The 20075-nt window shown below is 44.4% G+C and overlaps 1 protein-coding gene across 3 annotated transcripts in view; it reads right to left on the bottom strand.

Annotated features, from left to right (window-relative positions):
- myo9aa (myosin IXAa) overlaps positions 1-20075 on the bottom strand; it is a 285301-nt gene that overhangs the window by 30224 nt on the left and 235002 nt on the right. For all 3 annotated transcript variants that reach the window (XM_085972436.1, XM_085972435.1, XM_085972437.1), the window contains 6 exons: positions 16359-16459; positions 10328-10536; positions 3285-3514; positions 2487-2603; positions 1950-2138; positions 1057-1104 (listed from right to left, as the gene is read on the bottom strand). In XM_085972436.1, coding sequence (XP_085828562.1) covers positions 1057-1104; positions 1950-2138; positions 2487-2603; positions 3285-3514; positions 10328-10536; positions 16359-16459 — 894 coding nt within the window. The remainder of the gene's footprint in view (positions 1-1056; positions 1105-1949; positions 2139-2486; positions 2604-3284; positions 3515-10327; positions 10537-16358; positions 16460-20075) is intronic.

The raw sequence follows: 20075 nt of genomic DNA, 5'->3' as shown, positions 1-20075 counted from the left end.
ATTAAACTCGTTGAGCTGTCAGGTACTGTGTGTAGCGCCCATGTGCAGTTGGTGTTTTATATGCACTCAAACAAACATGTCTCAGAAGAAATTAATGTTTTGAGAACCCCAGTCAAAAAAAACGATTATGCACCACTTTAAAAGTTTCTATGTTACTAAGTGAACATGTTACAAGAGCTATGTGAACCTTCCTGAGGACAAGGATTATAGCGCTACATGTAGTCACACACTAGACGCCAGTGCTAGAAGTCAGTCTGGGAATCAAGCAACAATGCTCAAAACAGCAATGGTGCAAATACCATAAGCAATGTTTACTTTAGATAGGGACACTGCAGCCTGGGAGTATGAGAAATCTGAAACTTCATCATCAGCACTTTTGATTACTCTAAAATTATGTAAATTATTTGGTCATCTCTTAATAGGGGTGGCAGGGGCAAGTAGTTTGAAGAAAGCAGACAAAAGCAGATGCCCTGAATTTGCACAGAAATATACTTGCTGTTTTGAAAATACCACTATCATTCAAATTACAGTTTCTAACATGTTTTTGATGCTACCATGTTGCTTATGTGAATTTTTCCTTTCTACTTGCTGTCTTCACAGCTCCCTGGAGCTGCTACACATTTTTTCCCCCCAAAGAGGAAAAACAGTCTATTGATAAGGTAGCAATAGTACAAAAAAAGTATGAGAGAGAGAGAGAGAGAGACAGAGAGCGGCAGAGAGAGAGAGAGACAGAGAGCGGCAGAGAGAGAGAGAGAGAGAGCGGCAGAGAGAGAGAGAGAGAGAGAGAGAGAGCGAGCAGCAGAGAGAGAGCAGCAGAGTGCGAGGGGCCAAGTGCGAGAGAGACATACACACAATGGCTGGTATCATGATATGTAAAGGATGATCCCAACTGAAGGATACAATCAATCCCCACAAAATAATGTCAGATGCCTGACCCAGAAGTACCTGGAGGAAGGCAGCCAGCTCAGGCTGGAAATAGGTGCAATCGTAGAATGCTAACAGAACACAAAGCGCAGAATGTGACAGAGGGAAATCAGACGATAATTAATTACTTACAATGTCAGTTTCCTTTTTCCGTCTCTTCTTTCTTTCGATTTTTTGCACCTGAAAAAGAATTGAATTTTGAAGTGTGTGAACATGTGTGTACATGCATGCACCCACACCCATGTTTCTAAGCAACAGATGTCTAGGAAAACACAAAAGCTAGTACGTACAATTAAACACATGCTGTTAGAAATAATAAATCTGATCAATCTCGGGCTTCTTGACACTCTTGTTTTTCCCCAATTTTCTCTCCTTCTGGAACAGGTTGGCTCCTGAGGTTTGGTTTCACAGATGCCAGTAGTCATCCAAATAGGTATTCTTCACACGCCAGCCCAGACAGTCCGTGTTGGCAGGCTATGCAACCACAGAGAGAATGCCAGATGAGCTGAAACCTGTCCTCAACCAACATCCGCAGGAGGGGTCACTGGATAACAATCAGGAACAGGATTTCTGTATGATTTCTCCATCACACACACCAACGTCATTCCATAGCAACTAACTCGGCACAAATGTGGAGTTGAACACGAGACTTTCTAGACTGAATGACGCCTATACCCGTTAGGTCATCGGGGGAGATGTAGTTCTGGTTTCAGTGCCTTTTTTTGAACTCTCCGCTACACAAATTTCCTCCACCCTGTATCCTCAACTCATGCTGTCTACTACTTCAACTCATTCTTTTTCAGACTTTCAGCCAAACTCCTTACCTCCCTTAGTTTTCCCTTCCCACGGTCATTTGAAATCCAAGCTTGGTGTCACCCAATCACTACTTATCGATTTACCTCACTTCCTGTGCTAATCATTTCAATCTTAGTGGTGCCCTACTTTGTGGATCTTGGATTTTCACCTAGGCTTCTCTCAAAAAAGAGTTTGTTCAGTGTATGGGTGGAATGCTTTAAACATCTCACCTTTCCAGTGTTGCCATCCAGAGTTTTGTATTCTATCATAAACTCATCCAGGAACACCTTAAAGGTGTTGACCCATACTTTGACAGGTGACTCGTTCCAATCCCGTCGCTCTTGCCTCATCGTCTTCTCCAGAATCTGCTCAAACAGTGCATACAGATCTTTGTACCGGATGCTCTTCCCATCGTCCATCTGCAACAGAAACGGCGTTACAACTGAACAAAAAGGACAGACTGTCATGGTTACGTTCCGGCAAGACCCCCTCTCATGGTGGGAGCTTTGTACAATCAATCCTACATCTCTCGCACACAAGTTAAAAACAAGTTGCTCCATCCTGGAACACGTGATGAATCATCATCAGCTTGGACAACTTAGGGCAATTCTACAGAACCAGAGCAGAAATATTCATCCCAGAAAAATCAAAAAACAACAATGAGAAATACTCATTGAGCAACTTACTGCTTACTGTGAATGTTTCACTGCACTTCCCACCCCATGTAACATATGCCAAAACCCTGGCCAATCTGAACCTGCACTCACCGCTAAAGCCGTCGAGTAAGAGTTGAAGATATTTAAGCGGAACTCCTTAAGAGATTTCTTAAAAACAACATCCACAAATGTATCTTTCTTGCAGTCATCAGTGTCCAGGTCAGTGATCTGCAAAGGCAACGCAAAAAAAGTATATTCTGTTAAGTATGAATGTGAGCACTGGTTAACATGAGAATCACAGAATCACAGAAACCTCACAGTGCAGATAGAGGCCATTTCGGCCCATCGAGCCTGCACCGACACATATCCCACCCGATCCCCGTAACCTCTACACCAACACATATCCCACCCTATCCCCTGTTTGTTAAAATAAACTATCCACTGTTTGTTAAAATAAATTTTGTGCACAATAAGGTGATGGATATTTGGGATGCAAATAGAACACTTTTCAATTTCACGTCCAAGTATTGTTATTAAAACACTCTCATATCAGTGTAGCAGTTAATTGCAAAGTAAAACCTTCTCCATCCTGCCTAAACAACATACTTCCTCCCTAACCTCAGAAGATTGCCATTTGCTATGGCAGTATGACATTTTCCCCATTTCTCCCAGACCAGCCTCTGTCCAGTAGGAATTGGGTTGTGATTGTCCCAAACTCATTTAATGTAGACCCTATATTGTAGGACAGCAAAAAGTTTCATTGCATAAGTCTGGTGTGGATGTGAATCTGTGACTCAGAGACAAAAGGCCAAGCCCCAACTCACTGCATCACCCAGTCCTCTGATAATTCATTTTACAGCTTTGTCCACCGGGACCCACGACTGGATGAACTTATAGCTTCACACTTACCTTCTTTTGCAGGAATTCGTTCATACACTTGAAATCATTGGCACTGGTAATGATCTGTAAGGCGTCGTGCTGCCACTGTATGGGCTCCAGGCCCACGTTACTGATTTTCACACTCCTCCTTCTCTTTACCTTTGGTGACGGCTCTTTGTTCTCCTTAAACTCTTTCCCTCGCTCTAGTCCTAAGTCAGGACTCCTGGGAGGAGTCAGGTTATGAAGTATGGGATCCTGACCTGGGGAGAACAGAAATAGCATCAACAAACCAATCTCTGCTCAGAGATAGAGGTACCCGTTATAATCTTTCTCATCAAACTGCCTTTCAATGCAATGTTACTCAGCACTTATGGAAAGCTGCAATCCCAAGATCTCTCTCAGGCATGTTGCAGCACAGAGTTTTGGGAAGTAGGTCTGTGCATGCAATTCTGTGCACAGTCAGTTCCAAATTTTAATCATGTGACTTTGGAGAAATTGCTAAGTGGAGGCCAAGCACTTTTTCCCAGGAAGAGAAAGAAAAAGTTGTGGGATATACAAGTTTATTAAATAGTAAAATTTTAACACAGTCCTTTCACCTGCTGCATCCGAGTGGGGATAGCCCTGCCTCCTAAATGCATTCCAATACCACCTTTTGATGGAGACCAAGGAAAAGAGACTGACGCCCAGTTGCTGCTTCATTCCAGTACAGGAAACTTTGGTTTATCCGGAGGTTACATGTCCGGAATACTCGATCTAACGTCAAAAATCAGGAGCCGTTTTCTGTAAGTTTGTTTTAGATCTCGTTCTTTTTTTTTTCCCCAGTCAGCCACTGCAAGGTCTGTAGCTATAGCAACAGCTTCAGCTACAGACGCTTGCAGCTGCATCCGACTCTTTAGAAGCTGTTGCTAAGCAACAGTGTTTGTTGTCAGATACGGAGATGAAAACCTCCGCATGCTTCAACATTAACTTTGTATGTCCGGCAGTTTTGATAGATCAGCAACACACCGGTCCCGTCAGTGCCGGATATCACAAAGTTTCCTGTATTTAGCATATTCGACCCTTGACCTTTGAATTGCTGTTCACCCCTTCCCACTCAGTTTTCGCCAGTCCTTTGAAAGCACTCTCCTGCCTTCCTTTTTCAGTTCAACATACAACGTAACCAGACCCAGACAGGCCTGCAGTCCATTTTCTTACAAATTTTCAGCATTTAAATTGGAATCCCACCTTGATTCACATTTCAGATCAATCAGGTGCATTAGCTAAACCAGAGTTTGAGACTTTACATACACACGCACCCGTGTGTTGTGCTCCATTTCAAATTCACCTGCTGTTGTGCACAATCGTGTTGTTCAGACAGATGAGTTCTATTCTGAAACCAAAGAACTTGAAAATACCAAACCGCTCAGCTATTGCCTAGTCCTTCAGTTGGTTCTCAGACCCCTAGTTCAGTAGAAAATCTGTAAGAACACAAGTCTAGGATGAGAAATGCCTTTCTGGACATCCCACGAGTACTCCAACTCACCCAGCGCTGTATTTGGCAGCATTCTGAACTCTCCTAACGAATGTGGCTTCAGTTTCAATAATCCTGCTGTGTATTTCAAGACAACCTGCATGCTCTGACACTGCAGCTAAGTGAGAGTGAGTGAGAGAGTGAGAATGCATTTGACTAATCTTAGGTGTATCTGGACAAACCTGAAATTTGACTTATATGGTGCGCTCAGTCATTGTGGGAGTGGCCTCCATTTGGTTCTTATCTCCATCCTACACACCCTTTTAAATTGGCCTTTCCATAGTTCTTCCGCTCCTTCCCTTTCTCTGCGTATTTGTACTGGAGCATATCACAGCATTAATGTCCACTCCAAGATTATCCTCTGCATTCAAATTAAGGCACTTCAGTGCCTGAGCATGCAAGTTCTGTCTTGAAATTAGCAGCAGAGATTTTACTAGGATTGTAGTGCCTAAAGGCAGTGGAGTTAAAGACATTAGGGAGTCCAAAATGTAACTGAATGCTGGGCTGGGTGAGTTGGAAGTACTAAAAGGATGAGCTTAATGGCGTGAATGGCATTTTTCTTGTCCTACGCTTTTTCATAAGCTCACCCTGTGTCCTGGCCAATGGTATTCCAATAAAGAAGGGGGGGGGGGATCAGAGAAACATAGAGATAGGAACAGGAGTAGGCCATTCGGCCCTTCGAGCCTGCTCCGCCATTCAATGAGATCATGGCTGATCTTCGTCTGAGATCATAGCTGATCTTACCAGTTCAGTACCCCGTCCCCGCCTTTTCTCCGTAACCCTTAATCCCCTTAGCCTTCAGAAATATATCCAATTCTCTCTTGAAAATATTTATTGAATTAGCCTTCGCAGCCCTCTGTGGCAGGGAATTCCACAGGCTCACCACTCTTTGAGTGAAGAAATTCTTCCTCATCTCTGTTTTAAATGATTTGCCCGCTATTTTTAGACTGTGGAACCTGGTTCTGTGCTCCCCGGCCATTGGAAACATTCTCTCTGAATTCAGCCTGTCCAGGCCTGCCATAATTTTATATGTTTCGATGAGATCTCCTCTCAATCTTCTAAACTCCAGTGAGTACAAGCCCAAACTATTTAATCTCTCTTCGTAGGTCATTCCCGCCATTCCAGGTATCAGCCTGGTGAATCGCCGTTGCACTCTTTCCATGGCAAGAACATCCTTCCGCAGATGGGGCGACCAAAACTGTACACAATACTCCAGATGCGGTCTCACCAGCACCTTGTACAGCTGTAGTAAGGTATCCCTATTCCTATACTCGAACCCCCTTGATATGAAGGCCAACATACCATTTGCCTTCTTAATCGCCTGTTGCACCTGCATGCTCTCCTTCAGTGACTGGTGCACAAGAACACCCAGGTCCCTCTGCACTTCCCCATCTCCCAATCTATTGCCGTTTAGATAATAATCTACCCTCCTGTTTTTACCCCCAAAGTGGATAACCTCGCATTTATCCACATTATAGTGCATCTGCCACGTATCCGCCCATTCCCCCAACCTGTCCAAATCGCACTGTAGCCTCCTGACATCCTCATCAGAGCCCACCCCTCCTCCTAGTTTAGTGTCGTCAGCAAATTTGGAAATATTGCATCCAATTCCCTGATCCAGATCATTTATATATATTGTGAACAGCTGGGGTCCCAGGACAGATCCTTGCGGCACCCCGCTGGTCACTGCCTGCCACTCCGAAAACGAGCCGTTTATTCCAACTCTCTGTTTTCTATCCGCCAGCCAGTTCTCTATCCACGTTAATACTTTGCCCCCAATCCCATGAGCCTTAATTTTGCATGATAATCTTTTGTGTGGAACCTTATCGAAGGCTTTCTGGAAGTCAAGGTACACCACATCCAGTGGCTCTCCCCCATCTATTTTACCAGTTACTTCCTCAAAAAATTCCAGCAGATTAGTCAAACACGATTTACCCTTTGTAAATCCATGTTGACTCTGTCCGATCCTTTCCCCATTTGTCAAGTGCTCCGCTATTTTATCCTTAATAATGGACTCTAGCATTCTGCCCACAACCGATGTAAGGCTTACTGGTCTATAATTCCCTGCTTTCTCTCTACCCCCCTTTTTAAATATTGGGGTAACATTAGCTACCCTCCAATCCACGGGTACTGTTCCCGAGTCAATGGAGTTCCGGAAGATGATCCTTAGAGCATCTGCTATCTCCAGGGCCACCTCCTTAAGTACCCTAGGATGTAGTTTATCAGGCCCCGGGGATTTGTCGGCCTTCAGTCCCCTCAACTTACCCAGCACCATATCCCTAGAGATACTAATTTCTGTCAGCTCCTCCCTCTCATTAGTCCCTATGTTTGCCGATATTCCTGGGAGGTTATTTGTGTCCTCCTTTGTGAATACAGAACCAAAGTATGAGTTTAATTGGTCTGCCATTTCCTTATTCTCCATTATATATTCTCCCGAATCGGACTGCAAGGGACCGACTTGGGATTTTACCAGTCTTTTCCTCCTGATATACCGATAAAAGTTTTTGCAGTCTGTCTTTATGTTTGCTGCAAGTTTACTTTCGTATTCTATTTTCCCCTTCCTGATTAATCCCTTTGTCCTCTTTTGCTGTATCTTGTACTGCCCCCAATCTTCCGGTCTGGTGCTTTTTTTTGCCAGTTGATATGCCCTTTTTTTTGATTTTATGCTGTCCCTAATTTCCCTCGTTATCCACGGTTGAGTCACCTTTTTAGGTTTATTTTTGTGCCAAACCGGTATAAACATGTTCTGGAATTCTTCCATTCTATCTTTGAATGCTTGCCATTGTCTATCCACTGTCAATCCCCCCAGAAACACCACCCAATCAATCTTACCCAATTCCCGTCTCATACCCTCGTAATTCCCTTTATTTAAGTTCTGGACCTTAGTCTCTGATTCAATTTCCTCACTCTCCATCTCGACTGAGAGCTCGATCATATTATGATCGCTCTGACCCAAGGGGCCTCGTACAAGAAGATTGCTGATAAGTCCCTTCTCATTGCACAATACCCAGTCTAAAATGGCCTGATCTCGAGTCGGCTCCTCGACATATTGGTCCAGATAACCGTCCCGAAAACATTCCAGGAATTCCTCCTCCTCAGAATTTTTACTAGTTTGGGTAGTCCAATCAATATGTAAATTAAAGTCACCCATGATGACAGCTGTGCTCTTATCGCACGCTTCTCTAATTTCCCTTTTTATGCCTTCCCTCACCTCCATATTACTATTTGGAGGCCTATATATCACACCCACTAACGTTTTCCTCCCCTTGCTATTTCTCATTTCTACCCATACAGATTCCGTTTCATCCGAGTTAATATCCTTCCTTTCCATTGCATTAATCCCCTCCTTTACCAGCAATGCTACCCCACCTCCCCTACCTTTTTGCCGATCCTTCCTAAATATTGTATATCCCTGGATGTTAAGTTCCCAGCCTTGCCCACCCTGCAGCCACGTTTCTGTAATCCCAATCAAATCATACTTGTTTACCTCTATTTCCACAACTAATTCATCCACCTTGTTCCTAATGCTTCTAGCATTAAGATACAAAGCCTTCAGGCTTGCTTTTTTCACACTCTCATTATGAATTAGTTTGGCCCTTTGTGTTTCTCTCCTTTGCTTATTGCTTCTCACCTTTCTACCATCTATTTCTGACTTCATATGACTTCCCTCTTTTCCACTACCTAGGTTCCCATCCCCCTGCCAAATTAGTTTAAATCCTCCCGAACCGCCCTAGAAAATATTACCCCGAGGACATCGGCTCCCTCACAGTTCAGGTGTAGACCGTCCCCTTGGTACAGGTCACTCCTCCCCAAGAACTGGTTCCAATGCCTCAAGAATTTAAATCCCTCTCCCTTGCACCACTGCTCAAGCCACGTATTTAGCTCATCTATCTTACTCTCTCTAAACTTATTAGCTCGTGGCACTGGTAGCAATCCAGAGATTACTACCTTTGAGGTCCTACTTTTCAATTTAGCTCCTAACTCCCTAAATTCAGCTTGTAGGACCTCCTCCCTCTTTTTACCTACATCGTTGGTACCTACATGTACCACGACAACTGGCTGATCCCCCTCCCCCTTCAGAATGCTCTGCACCCGCTCCGAGACATCCTTGACCCTTGCACCAGGGAGGCAACATACCATCTTGGAGTCTCGGTCTCGGCCACAGAAACTCCTGTCTATCCCCCTTACAATTGAATCCCCTATCACTATAGCCCTATCCCTCTTTTTCCCACCCTTCTGTGCAGCAGAGCCAGTCCTGGTGCCCTGAACCTGGCTGCTGGTGCCTTCCCCTGATAAGTCATCTCCCCCAACAGTACCCAAAACGGTAAACCTGTTTTGGAGGGAGATGACCGCAGGTGACTCCTGCACTACCTTCCTGCCTTTACCCTGCCTTTTGGTCACCCATTTACTGTCTGAGCTTGCCTTTACCTGCGGTGTGACCAACTCACTGAATGTGCTATCCACAAGATCCTCAGCATCGCGTATGCTCCAGAGTGAGTCCATTCGCAGCTCCAGCGCCGCCATGCGGTCCGCTAGGAGCTGCAGCTGGACACACTTCCTGCACACATAGTTGTCAGGGACAGTGTCCCTGATTTCCCACATGGCACAGGAGGAGCATGACACGGGTCTGAGCTGCCCTTCCATGACTTAACCCTTACAAGACCCTTTTATAGTGGATATGACAAAGTTATAACATTTTGGGTCAAGTTTGAATGAAAGGAGTCAGAAGGCTATGAGTTTAAGCTTTACTACGTAACAAAGGCGTAATTCTGAGCCGAGGGTCCAGATGTAACCCCGAGTTCCTCACATTCCAGCCGTTAAAGCCCAGGCAACTTGGCCCTCTTTGTGCTTCTATTTCTTTACTCGCTAGTTTGTCCTATTTGAATTTTGCGGTCCTGAGAGGTTTGTAAAGGACCATTTTTAACTACTTTTGCCTCATTGTGGATAAATCCTAAATCAGAACAAGATCAGTTCAAATCTGCAGCCTGAGATATATGCAAACTGATGGAAAAATTGATTCAGACTTCACAGGTAGTCTTTGAGGCTTCATGGTATGAGCGTATGCAGCTGAAAATAACAAAAGCTTCAAGACTCTGATCTGGGCTGATAAGCTGCAGTGTTAGAGGCCGTGTCCTTCAAATGAGATGTTAAACGTCTGCTTGCTCCAATGATTGAGTTGGATGTGTAGCTTCTATAGTACTATTCGAAGAGGAGCAGGGGTTTATCCCATGTCCTGGCCAATATTCTTCCCAACATCATCAAACAGATGAGACGGCGAAAGGTCATCGACCTGAAACGTTAACTCTGTTTCTCTCTTCACAGATACTGCTTGACCTGCTGAGTATCTCCAGTATTTTCTGTTTTTATTACAGATGAGATGGTATACACCTCATTCCTATTTGTGCACAAAATGGCTTCTGCGATTACCCACATAACAGTGGTCACACTCCAAAGTAATTCACTGTACGTGAAGTGTTTGAGAGGTTTCTGAAAGATGTGATGAAGTGCTAAATAAATGCAAACTGCTATTTTTAAAAGTTTAATGGCTAATCATGTTATTTACCTTTAAATGCACTCTCCCTTCCTTCTGTCAGCGGTAGATTGAGCGAGGTCTCGCTGGCTTTGAGCTCTCTCCTCCACGGTAGTCCCTGTACTTCCTGATCCATACCGAGCTCCTGGAGCTCCAACTGAGTAGCCAGTTTCTCTCTCGACAGCTTCTTTTCTCCTTGTTTTCTATTTCCCCAGAATCTCATGCGACCCTTCAGAGGAGCTCTACGGGTGGAAATCATAAGTTAGTTTAAAAAATGGGTTCAGTCTAACTTGGATCACACAGATATTAACAGCATACTGCAAATAGGAATGAGTTGTTTTTTCCTCATTCAGAATTTTCAGCTTTCCAATTAGCTTTTGTTTCCCACACATGTTTCTGAATGCAAAAGCAGCTCGTGCCTGCAGATCAAACACAGGAAGCACACCTGTGATCAATTAGAGGCATCAAAAAATACAATGTGCTTCAGTCAGCCCTGCTGGCTTTTCATAGGTGCTTCTATATTACAGCCTTGCTCCCTCCATTAGCTGCGCTCCATATTTTAAATACTGTTGTGAAAACGTGGGTCTATGAGTCTATCATCATATTAAGGAGGCCAGTTTCAGTGAAGTAAACATGAGGAGCCGGTCCTTATTTGCAATTGGCCTTCCAAATTAAACCAAGTCGTCGAGCATGACTGACACCTGACTGGAAACTAAGAGATAGTGGGGGGTGCAAAACTCTCTCCATAGACAGAAGCAGTAGGAAATCAGCTTTGTAAAGGAACCTTACATCTCCTTTAATTGCCTGAATCTCAAGTTCTGGATTTTCCTTGAAATACTGTTAGAGGTTAGAGTTGAGGAGCAAAAGGGGTATGATCACGCTATTGGGGGTATTCTACAGGCCTCCAAATAGTGAGAGGGAGGTAGAGGAGCAAATCTGCAGGGAACTCGCAGAGATATGCAAGAGCTATAGAGTTTGGGGGACTTTTAATTACCCAAATATCGATTGGGATAATGCTAGGGTAAAGGGAAAGGAGGGGGGAGGAATTTCTGAAATAACAACAGAAAATGCTGGAAAAACTCAGCAGGTCAGGCAACATCCGTGGAGAGAAATTTGAGTTGACGTTTCGGGTCGAACCCTTCTTCAAAACTGGAAAGAAAAGAAAATAGATCGAAGGCAGGGCTGCGATCGGACAAAAGAAATGAAAGAAACAAAAGAGCTAGACGAGATGGTAATAGGCTGAGATTAGGTGTAAAGTGTACTGGCAGGGCAAGAGATAGCTGCCAGGTGTGAGAGAGAAACAAAAGGAAAGGAGGGGGGGGGGGGGGGGGGGGAAAGGAGTGGAAAAATACAAGAAAAAATGTGTAATAAGGGCCGAGGTTATGATCTGAAATTGTTGAACTCGATATTGAGTCCGGAAGACTGCAGAGTGCCTAATCGGAAGATGAGGTGCTGTTCCTCGAGTTTACGTTGAGCTTCCGTGGAACAATACAAGAGGCCAAGGACGGTGAGGTCCGAGTGGGAATGGAGCGGTGAATTAAATTGACAGGCGACCGGAAGCTCGGGGTCACCCTTACTGACTGAATGGAGGTGTTCCGCAAAGCGGTCACCCAATCTGCGTTTGGTCTCCCCAATGTAGAGGTGCTCACGATGCGGTCTCCTCTACATTGGGGAGACCAAACGCAGATTGGGTGACCGCTTTGCCGAACACCTCCGTTCAGTCCGTAAGGGTGACCCCGAGCTTCCGGTCGCCTGTCATTTTAATTCACCACTCCATTCCCACTCGGACCTCACCGTCCTTGGCCTCTTGTATTGTTCCACGGAAGCTCAACGTAAACTCGAGGACCAGCGCCTCATCTTCCGATTAGGCACTCTGCAGCCTTCCGGACTCAATATCGAGTTCAACAATTTCAGATCATAACCTCGGCCCTTATTACACATTTTTTCTTGTATTTTTCCACTCCTTTCCCCCCCCCCGCCCCCCTTTCCTTTTGTTTCTCTCTCACACCTGGCAGCTATCTCTTGCCCTGCCAGTACACTTTACACCTAATCTCAGCTTATTACCATCTCGTCCAGCTCTTTTGTTTCTTTCACTTCTTTTGTCCGATCGCAGCCCTGCCTTCGATCTATTTTCTTTTCTTTCCAGTTTTGAAGAAGGGTTCGACCCGAAACGTCAACTCAAATTTCTCTCCATGGATGTTGCCTGACCTGCTGAGTTTTTCCAGCATTTTCTGTTGTTATTTCGGATTTCCAACATCTGCAGTAATTTGCTATCGGAGGAATTTCTGAAATGTGTTCAGGAGACTTTCTTTGACCAGTATGTTCTTGGCCCAACTAGGAAGGAGGCATTGCTGGATCTGGTGCTGGGGAATGAGGTGGGCCAGGTTGACCAAGTGTCTGTGGGAGAACACTTGGGTACGAGTGATCATCGTATCATAAGATTTAGATTAGCAGTGGAGAGGAGCAAGGATCAATCTAGATTGGAACTTCTAAACTGGAATAGGGCCAACTTCAATGGGATGCGAAAGGATCTAGCTGGGGTAAAATGGAACCAAAGACTGACAGGAAAAACTGTAACGCAAGAATGGGTGATCTTTAAGGAGAAGGTGTTCCAAGTTCAGGCTAGGTACATTCCAACAAGAGGGAAGGGTAAGGGAACCAAAGCAAGGGCTCCTTGTATGACGAGGGAGATAGAGAAGATGATGAAATAAAAAAAGAGGGTGTATGACGAATGTCAGGTGAATTCTTCAAGGGAGAACCAGACCAAATACAATAAGTTTAGAGGGGAAGTGAAGATGAAAATAAGATTAGCAAAGAAAGAATATGAGAGTAGAATGGCAGTTAACATAAAAGGGAACCCAAAAATCTTCTACCGGCATGTAAACAGTAAGCGTGTAGTAAGAGACGGGGTGGGGCCTATTGGGGACAAAGGTGGTGATATATATGCTTAGAGGCACTGGGCAAGGCTAGAATACTCTGAGTACTTTGTATCAGTGTTTACCAAGGAGGTGGATGCTGACAAAATATCGGTAGAAGTGGAAAAGGTGAAAATGGAAGGGGTGAAAATTGATAGACAAGGTGTACTAGAAAGGCTGGGTATGCTTAGAGTGGATAAATCGCCTGGTCCAGATGGCTTGCATCCTAGGTTATTAAGGGAATTGGGGGAGGAGATAGCGGAAGGGCTTGCCATAATTTTCCAATCTTCCCTAGATGCGGGGGATTGGAAAGTGGCAAATGTGACACCATTGTTCAAGAAAGGGTGTAAGGACAATCCTAGTAACAACAGGCCGGTCAGTTTAACATCAGTGGTGGGTAAAGTTTTCGAAACAATAATCAAGGAAAAAATTAATATGCACTTGGAGAGGTTTAAGCTAATTAAGGAGAGCCAACACGGATTTGTAAAAGGCAGATCGTGTTTAACTAATCTGATTGAATTTTTTTGTAGAAGTAACGGAGGAGTGATGAAGGGAATGCAATGGAGATTGTCAAACGCCTTGCGAAAATCCATGTAGACAAAATACCACATAGAAGGTTGGTTAACAAAATTGAGGCTCATGCAATAGGTGGGTCAGTGGCAGCTTGCATAAGGAATTGGCTTAAGGACAGAAAGCAGTGAGTTGTGGTAACTGGCTGTTTTTCAGACTGGAGGATGGTAGACAGTGGTGTTCCCCAAGGGTCAGTGCTGGGGCCACTGCATTTTTTGAAATATATAAATAACCTGGATATTGGAATACAGAGTAGAATTTCTAAATTTGCCGATGACACCAAGCTTGGGGGTGTGGCAAACAGTGAGGATGATACCAATCGACTGCAACAGGACATAGAAAGGCTAGCAGAATGGGCAGACAAGTGGCAGATGGAATTTAATACAGAGAACTGTGAGGTGATGCATTTTGGCAGAAGGAACAGGGAGAGGCAATATACACTTAATGGCACAGTTTTAAAGAGTGTGCAGAGACAGAGGGACCTGGGAGTTAATGTGCATAAGTCCCTGAAGGTGGCAGGACATATTGAGAGAGTGGTTAGCAAAGCATATGGGATCTTGGGCTTCATAAATAGAGGTATTGAGTAGAAAAGTTATGCTGAACCTTTATAAAGTGCTGGTTAGGCCACAACTAGAGTATTGCGTCCAGTTCTGGTCACCACACTTCAGGAAGGATGTGAAGGCACTTGAGAGGGTGCAGAAGAGATATACCAGAATGGTTCTGGGGATGGGGGAATCTTAGCTGCAAGGGCAAGTTGGAGAGCTGGATTTGTTTTCATTAGAGCAAAGGAGGTTGAGGGGTGATTTGATAGCGGTGTACAAGATTATGACGGGTTTGGATAGGCTGGACAGGGAAAGGCTGTTCCCACTAGTTGATGGTAGAAGGACTAGGGGACACAGATTTAAGGTTTTGGGCAAGAGATACGGGGGCATGTGAGGAAAAACGTTTTTACGCAGCGAGTGGTGAGGACCTGGAACTCGCTGCCGACGGAAGTGGTGGAAGCGGAGACACTCAATGTTTTCAAGGGGAGACTGGATAGGCACTTGAGGGAAATAAACTTGCAGGGCTACGGGGATAGAGCGGGGAATGGGACTGACTGGATTGCTCTACAGAGAGCCAGCACGGACTCAATGGGCTGAATGGCCTCCTTCTGTGCCGTTATGACTCTAAATACGCGAGAATATCCAATTTACAGTCACGGCCAAGTGGCAGCAAGTTTCAGAATGTATGCAAATTTAAAACCCAGCATATATTTATATTTTTTGTTAACATTACTGTTAGGACCATTAGAAGTAATGCAGTGTGTGCTCTTAAAACTGCAGGATTTCCAAAACATGGTTCATATCATTATTCATACTATTTAGAGAATCAGTCTACACAATACTTAAAAAAATATATATTTTTGGTTTCAATTTTCTTCCTTTGTCTACTAGTGGTTCATCGAGCACTAGCTGTTCTCCGTCATCTCACCCAGGTGGTTACTTTTCATGTGTCAGCAAGTGCCAGCAAGCTATTCTGTCATAGAGGTCATCACAGCCAATTCAAATCCCATTCTCACCCAACATGCAAAGACAAAGGCCCCGATTTCCCCCCAGCCGTCAGGCGGGGTTTCAGGCGTGTGGGGGGGGGGGGGGGGGGAATCCCGAATTTGGGGGTCCCGACACCATCCCGCCCAAAACCCTGCCCCACGTACGTTTCAGGGGCGGTGGGTACCCACCCCGCACTGGGACCCGCCGAAACCAGGCAGGATGGGATTAGTGCCAATTAACTGCCTGTTAACAGGTAGTTAACAGGCAGTTTTTAGCCTAATCCCTATTTTGAGGGGGTTTCGTGTGGGTTTCCCGACGGCTCCAAACCACGCCAGGTTAGAGCAGGCGGGCCGTCGGGTTGAAGGAGTTGCGATGTTGGCGCTCAGGTGAGTGATGGGTGCCCGAGTGTAAAGTTGAGTGTGTTTGGTGTGTCTAAAGTGTGTAAAGAACTTTTACTTACCTGTACTTACCTTTACAGCCTTTCTCCCTGTAGCCGTCGGGAGCCCATCACTCAGCCGGCACTTAAAGCTGAACGGCTGCGATCTGTGAAAAGTGACAGCCTTCAGCTTTGAGTGCCGGTAAGAGTTCCAACTGAGTCTGTGCAGAATGACTCATGTCAGAACTCAGAGTGTCAGTGTTTGACAGCTTCAAACAGCTGTGAGACACTGATATTTCACCTGTCAAAAACTCTTGATGAAATTGCAGTCTGTGACATCACCTGTTGCTGGGTGGCCCTTCATTGGCCTGCTGAGCCCGCTGGGCGGGCTCAGCAAGGTCAATCAAGGGAAAATCGCGCGGATTGGCCGGACGTCGAAGTAGGCGGGTCAAAAACCCAAAAGGGGAAGTCCCGCCTTCTTCCCGACAGGTTCGGGAAAATCTACCCCAAACACTTTCCAGCATAGGTCACTGAATAGCGCCAAGCAGCAGGAACTCTGGCTAACTGTTCTGCTCTCCAGCCCACCCAGGTGCTGACACCAGCTGTAGCACCCCAAAACAATACCCAGCTGAGATCAGCACAGATCTGTTATAAAAGGTCTCATCTCTCGTTACCTGCCATCCGTACTCTTCTGTACAGGGTCCAACCTGCCCAGTTCATCTTGAGACTGTGCCTTGTGCAGTTTCTTTTGGTCTTCATTTCTAGTAGACTGCATCTGCAAGACAGAGTACAAGCTAGCACCATCGAGATCATCGCCAATCCTTACCTACTGTTGAGCTGATGGCTCACTGATACAATAGTTTAGAAAACCTATTTATGGCCAAGATAACAGAGCTTCATAAAACTAACTGGATAACTACTTGAAGTGTCAATAAAATGAGGAGGCAACAAGGTTTAATTGCATTACCGTTACAAGACTATAAAACAGGTCTAAGCTTTGTCCATATTTTAGCTGCAGAATTTTACATTCAAAGGCATTTTGCTCACTGGAATAAAAGTAATTGGACTAAGCCAAAAAAAATGAATACCAATCAAAGGTACTTTTGTTCAACAATGACTTGTTCAGTTGTATCACTGAAACATCATTCTATTAACAGAAAGGATGGAAGATCGTGCAAGACATGCATTAGAACATGAATATGAAATAGGAACAGTAGTCCCTTGAGAGTTTATATGACTCACCCAGTAAACATTTTTATTATACAATACTTTCTAAACAAGTAATAAGGACTTGTCTCATCTGATGAGTTATGATGCAACATCGTTGAATGAACTGTGCAACAGGCGAGTGGAACAAAGTTTCCAGCAGTACTTTTGTTGGGTTTTTACTTGGATTCTGCGGTGTTTATGGTTTCTATGCAAATACAGGTAGACTACCTTTTATCCGAACTTCCGAAAACCGAAACCCTCTAAAAACCGAAGGTTTTTTCGTTCAGCGTAAGTCGTGCGCACGACATGACCAGAGTGGCGCACGACCCCGACCCCCGCCGCCGACCCCCCGCCGACCCCGACCCCCCGCCGACCCCGACCCCCGCCGACCTTGACCCCCGCCGACCCACCCCCGACAAATTTCCCAGTCTTATAAAATACCATCTGAAATCCGAAATTTTCCGAAAACCGAAACGCGACTGGTCCCGAGGTTTTCGGATAAAGGATAGTCTACCTGTAGTAATTTTATGCCCAATCACAAAAATGTCTTAGATATGCATGTGATAAATCAGAGATTGGTCACTCTGCAAGCTATAAACTACTCTTGCTGTTTGTGGGATTTTACTGCCCACAAAACAGTCACTACAGGAAACTCTGTTAACCGGCAAAATTCAGGAGTAGGTTCAGGTAAGTTTTACTTCATATTAGTGGCAGTTCCTGGATCTGTGGCTGTGTAACTGGGGTTCGTGCACTTGTTGCTAAGCAACAGGGACGCTTGGTCTGTGGCCGGAGTTCCTGCACATGTTGCTAAGCAACAGGGAAGCCTGGATTTGTTGCTGTGTACGGAGCTCTTGTACCTTTTAAACTATACCTCTCTGTAATGCGGACTTTTTGATAAACCGGCACCACGCCGGTCCCGTTGGTGCCAGATAATAAAGAGTTTCCTGTACATTGAAAAGTAATTTATTGTATACGAAGTGCTTCGCGATATTTCGGAGATGTGAAAAGCTACTATAAGAATGCAAGTGCTTTTGCACCTTTCCTTCACATTTAGAGAAGGAAACTTCTATTATCATCAAATCTGTTGATAACATTAACATGTCCAATGTAGGTGAGACCAATAATGTTCAATGGGATTTGGTCATTAAGGATTATGTAAACCATTTGGGATCAAGTAAACCGGCTAAGGAACAGTACATGGAATTTAATGTGGAAAAATTAACACTGGCACATGAAATGCATACTCACAGTAGACTGCATCCAGTCAATGCAAGGCTCTTGTCAACAAGACTACTCAAGCATTGGCAATCATGTTAAGATCATTTGGCTACTAATCAAAACCAGTTACATTAAGCCTTTATAAGGCCACATGTAGAATATAGTGCGTAGCTTTGGGCAGCCTTCCTTCAAAAGGACATCAATGGACTGGAGAGAGTCAGAAGTGCAATGAAGGTGAATCCAGGACATATGAAATTAGCAATGCAGGACTAACAGCTGCAAAATTCCTGGATTCAGGTGTCATGGTCAATTTCTTAAGGATGCTAGTGTGTTCTCATTGGGTCTGGATGCTCGTGGAGATTTAACATTTAGTTTCACTGGAACACATTTTATTGACCTCCATATACGTTGTAGATTTTCAAGTCAGTTTGTTCATATCCAGAATGTGTTCACAACCTTCATTCATGAATCTATTTGCAGAATTATTTTAACACACCTACAATTTCTTTGCTGCCTCAATTTCTTTGCTGCCTATTTAGTGCTGTTATCTTAATGTAATAATCTGGCATGAGGCCTGTACTGACTCGTTCAGTTCCAAGACCTGCTGTGCCATCCTAACTTAGCAGCCAAATCCCTCTCTCACCTGGAGCACTTGTTCTTCTTACATTTAGTTACTGAGTCACGTTGTGTGCTGAACAAAGTCATCTTATTCCCAAATCTTCCAACACTAGTATTCTTCAGCAGGTCCAATTGGAAAGACTGAGAAAGCTTCATACTCTTTGAAGTTATGAAGGAAGGCAACAAGGGCAAAGGTTATGGCTACTTACAGAATCTGAAGGCTGGTTTGGTCATGGATGAAAGATGTGCTGTGGTTAAACTACATGCTCACCTTGACAAAGCAAGAAAATGCTCCTTTACCAGAGATATTACAATGCTGAGAGTCTGAGAGACTTCTAACTCGTTCAAAAAGAAAAATAACTCAAACTTTTTCCTTTCCTTGGGTATATACTTGTTTTCCTTGGTTTTTTTTTTCTCCTTTTACGGTATAAATACGTTAGATCCTGCCACCAAGTGGATAAATAATCAAGCATTGGCAGTAGAGTCCACCATAGCCCAAGCTGGACATAGGCTATGCACAGAAAAGGCTTGATGCACTGAAACTCTTCTTCACTTGAAAGTTTAAGTTTGTCTGCAGCACAGAAATGAGTGTGTTCTAATACTGGGTGTTGGGGGGAAGAGAAAGAGACAGGAAGAACCGGTGACTCTAGCATGGCTACAGCAAATCAAACTTTTGAAATGACTGTCCCCATGACTCACCCACATTTGACAATGGGCCTATCTTATGTGCATGTGAAGATAACAGGCAAGGAGAAATCAATTTCGCGTATGGTACCATAATGCAAGAATAACCATTTCCAGACCATTGGTACGCAGGCTCTTCAGTAATGGTTGAGGAAGGTTGCACTGCTGCAAATGAAGCCAGCTGACACGAGAGAGAAAACATAAAACTGCAAAATGAATTCTTATTGAACAAGTTATGCAAACAGATTACCAACATGTACTAAAGGTCCAAAGTGAGACTCATTTGCGCATTGTGAATCTAGTTTGCAGTAGAGAAATTCACACTTTTTATAAGAATGTGCATAAAAAACTAATCAAAACATTTAGCTCAAGTTAACATTTAACAGAGTGAAGCAAGTATAAGACACAGAAATATCAGGTAGTGAAAAGGTGTGGTCTCCTGAGCTTATGACCAAGAGTGAGTCCCTGGGGTACTGAAATACCTCGGGAGGTAGATGCATCACCCGGCATGGTACTGAGGCACACACAGCAGTAAGGTCCCAGATTTGATCTCAGGTCTGTACCGAGTCAACTGATCTCAGCCTGGGTAACGATGGAGGCACCACAACTGGCTGCGGTATCCCTGAGCTACGGAGGGGGGGGGGGGGCGGGGAAAAACCATA

The sequence above is a fragment of the Somniosus microcephalus genome, chromosome 32, assembly GCF_052327205.1.
Source record: "Somniosus microcephalus isolate GS21.2 chromosome 32, FLI_Smic_1.0, whole genome shotgun sequence".
Lineage (NCBI taxonomy): Eukaryota > Metazoa > Chordata > Chondrichthyes > Squaliformes > Somniosidae > Somniosus > Somniosus microcephalus.
This window is presented reverse-complemented; position numbering and strand designations above follow the sequence as displayed.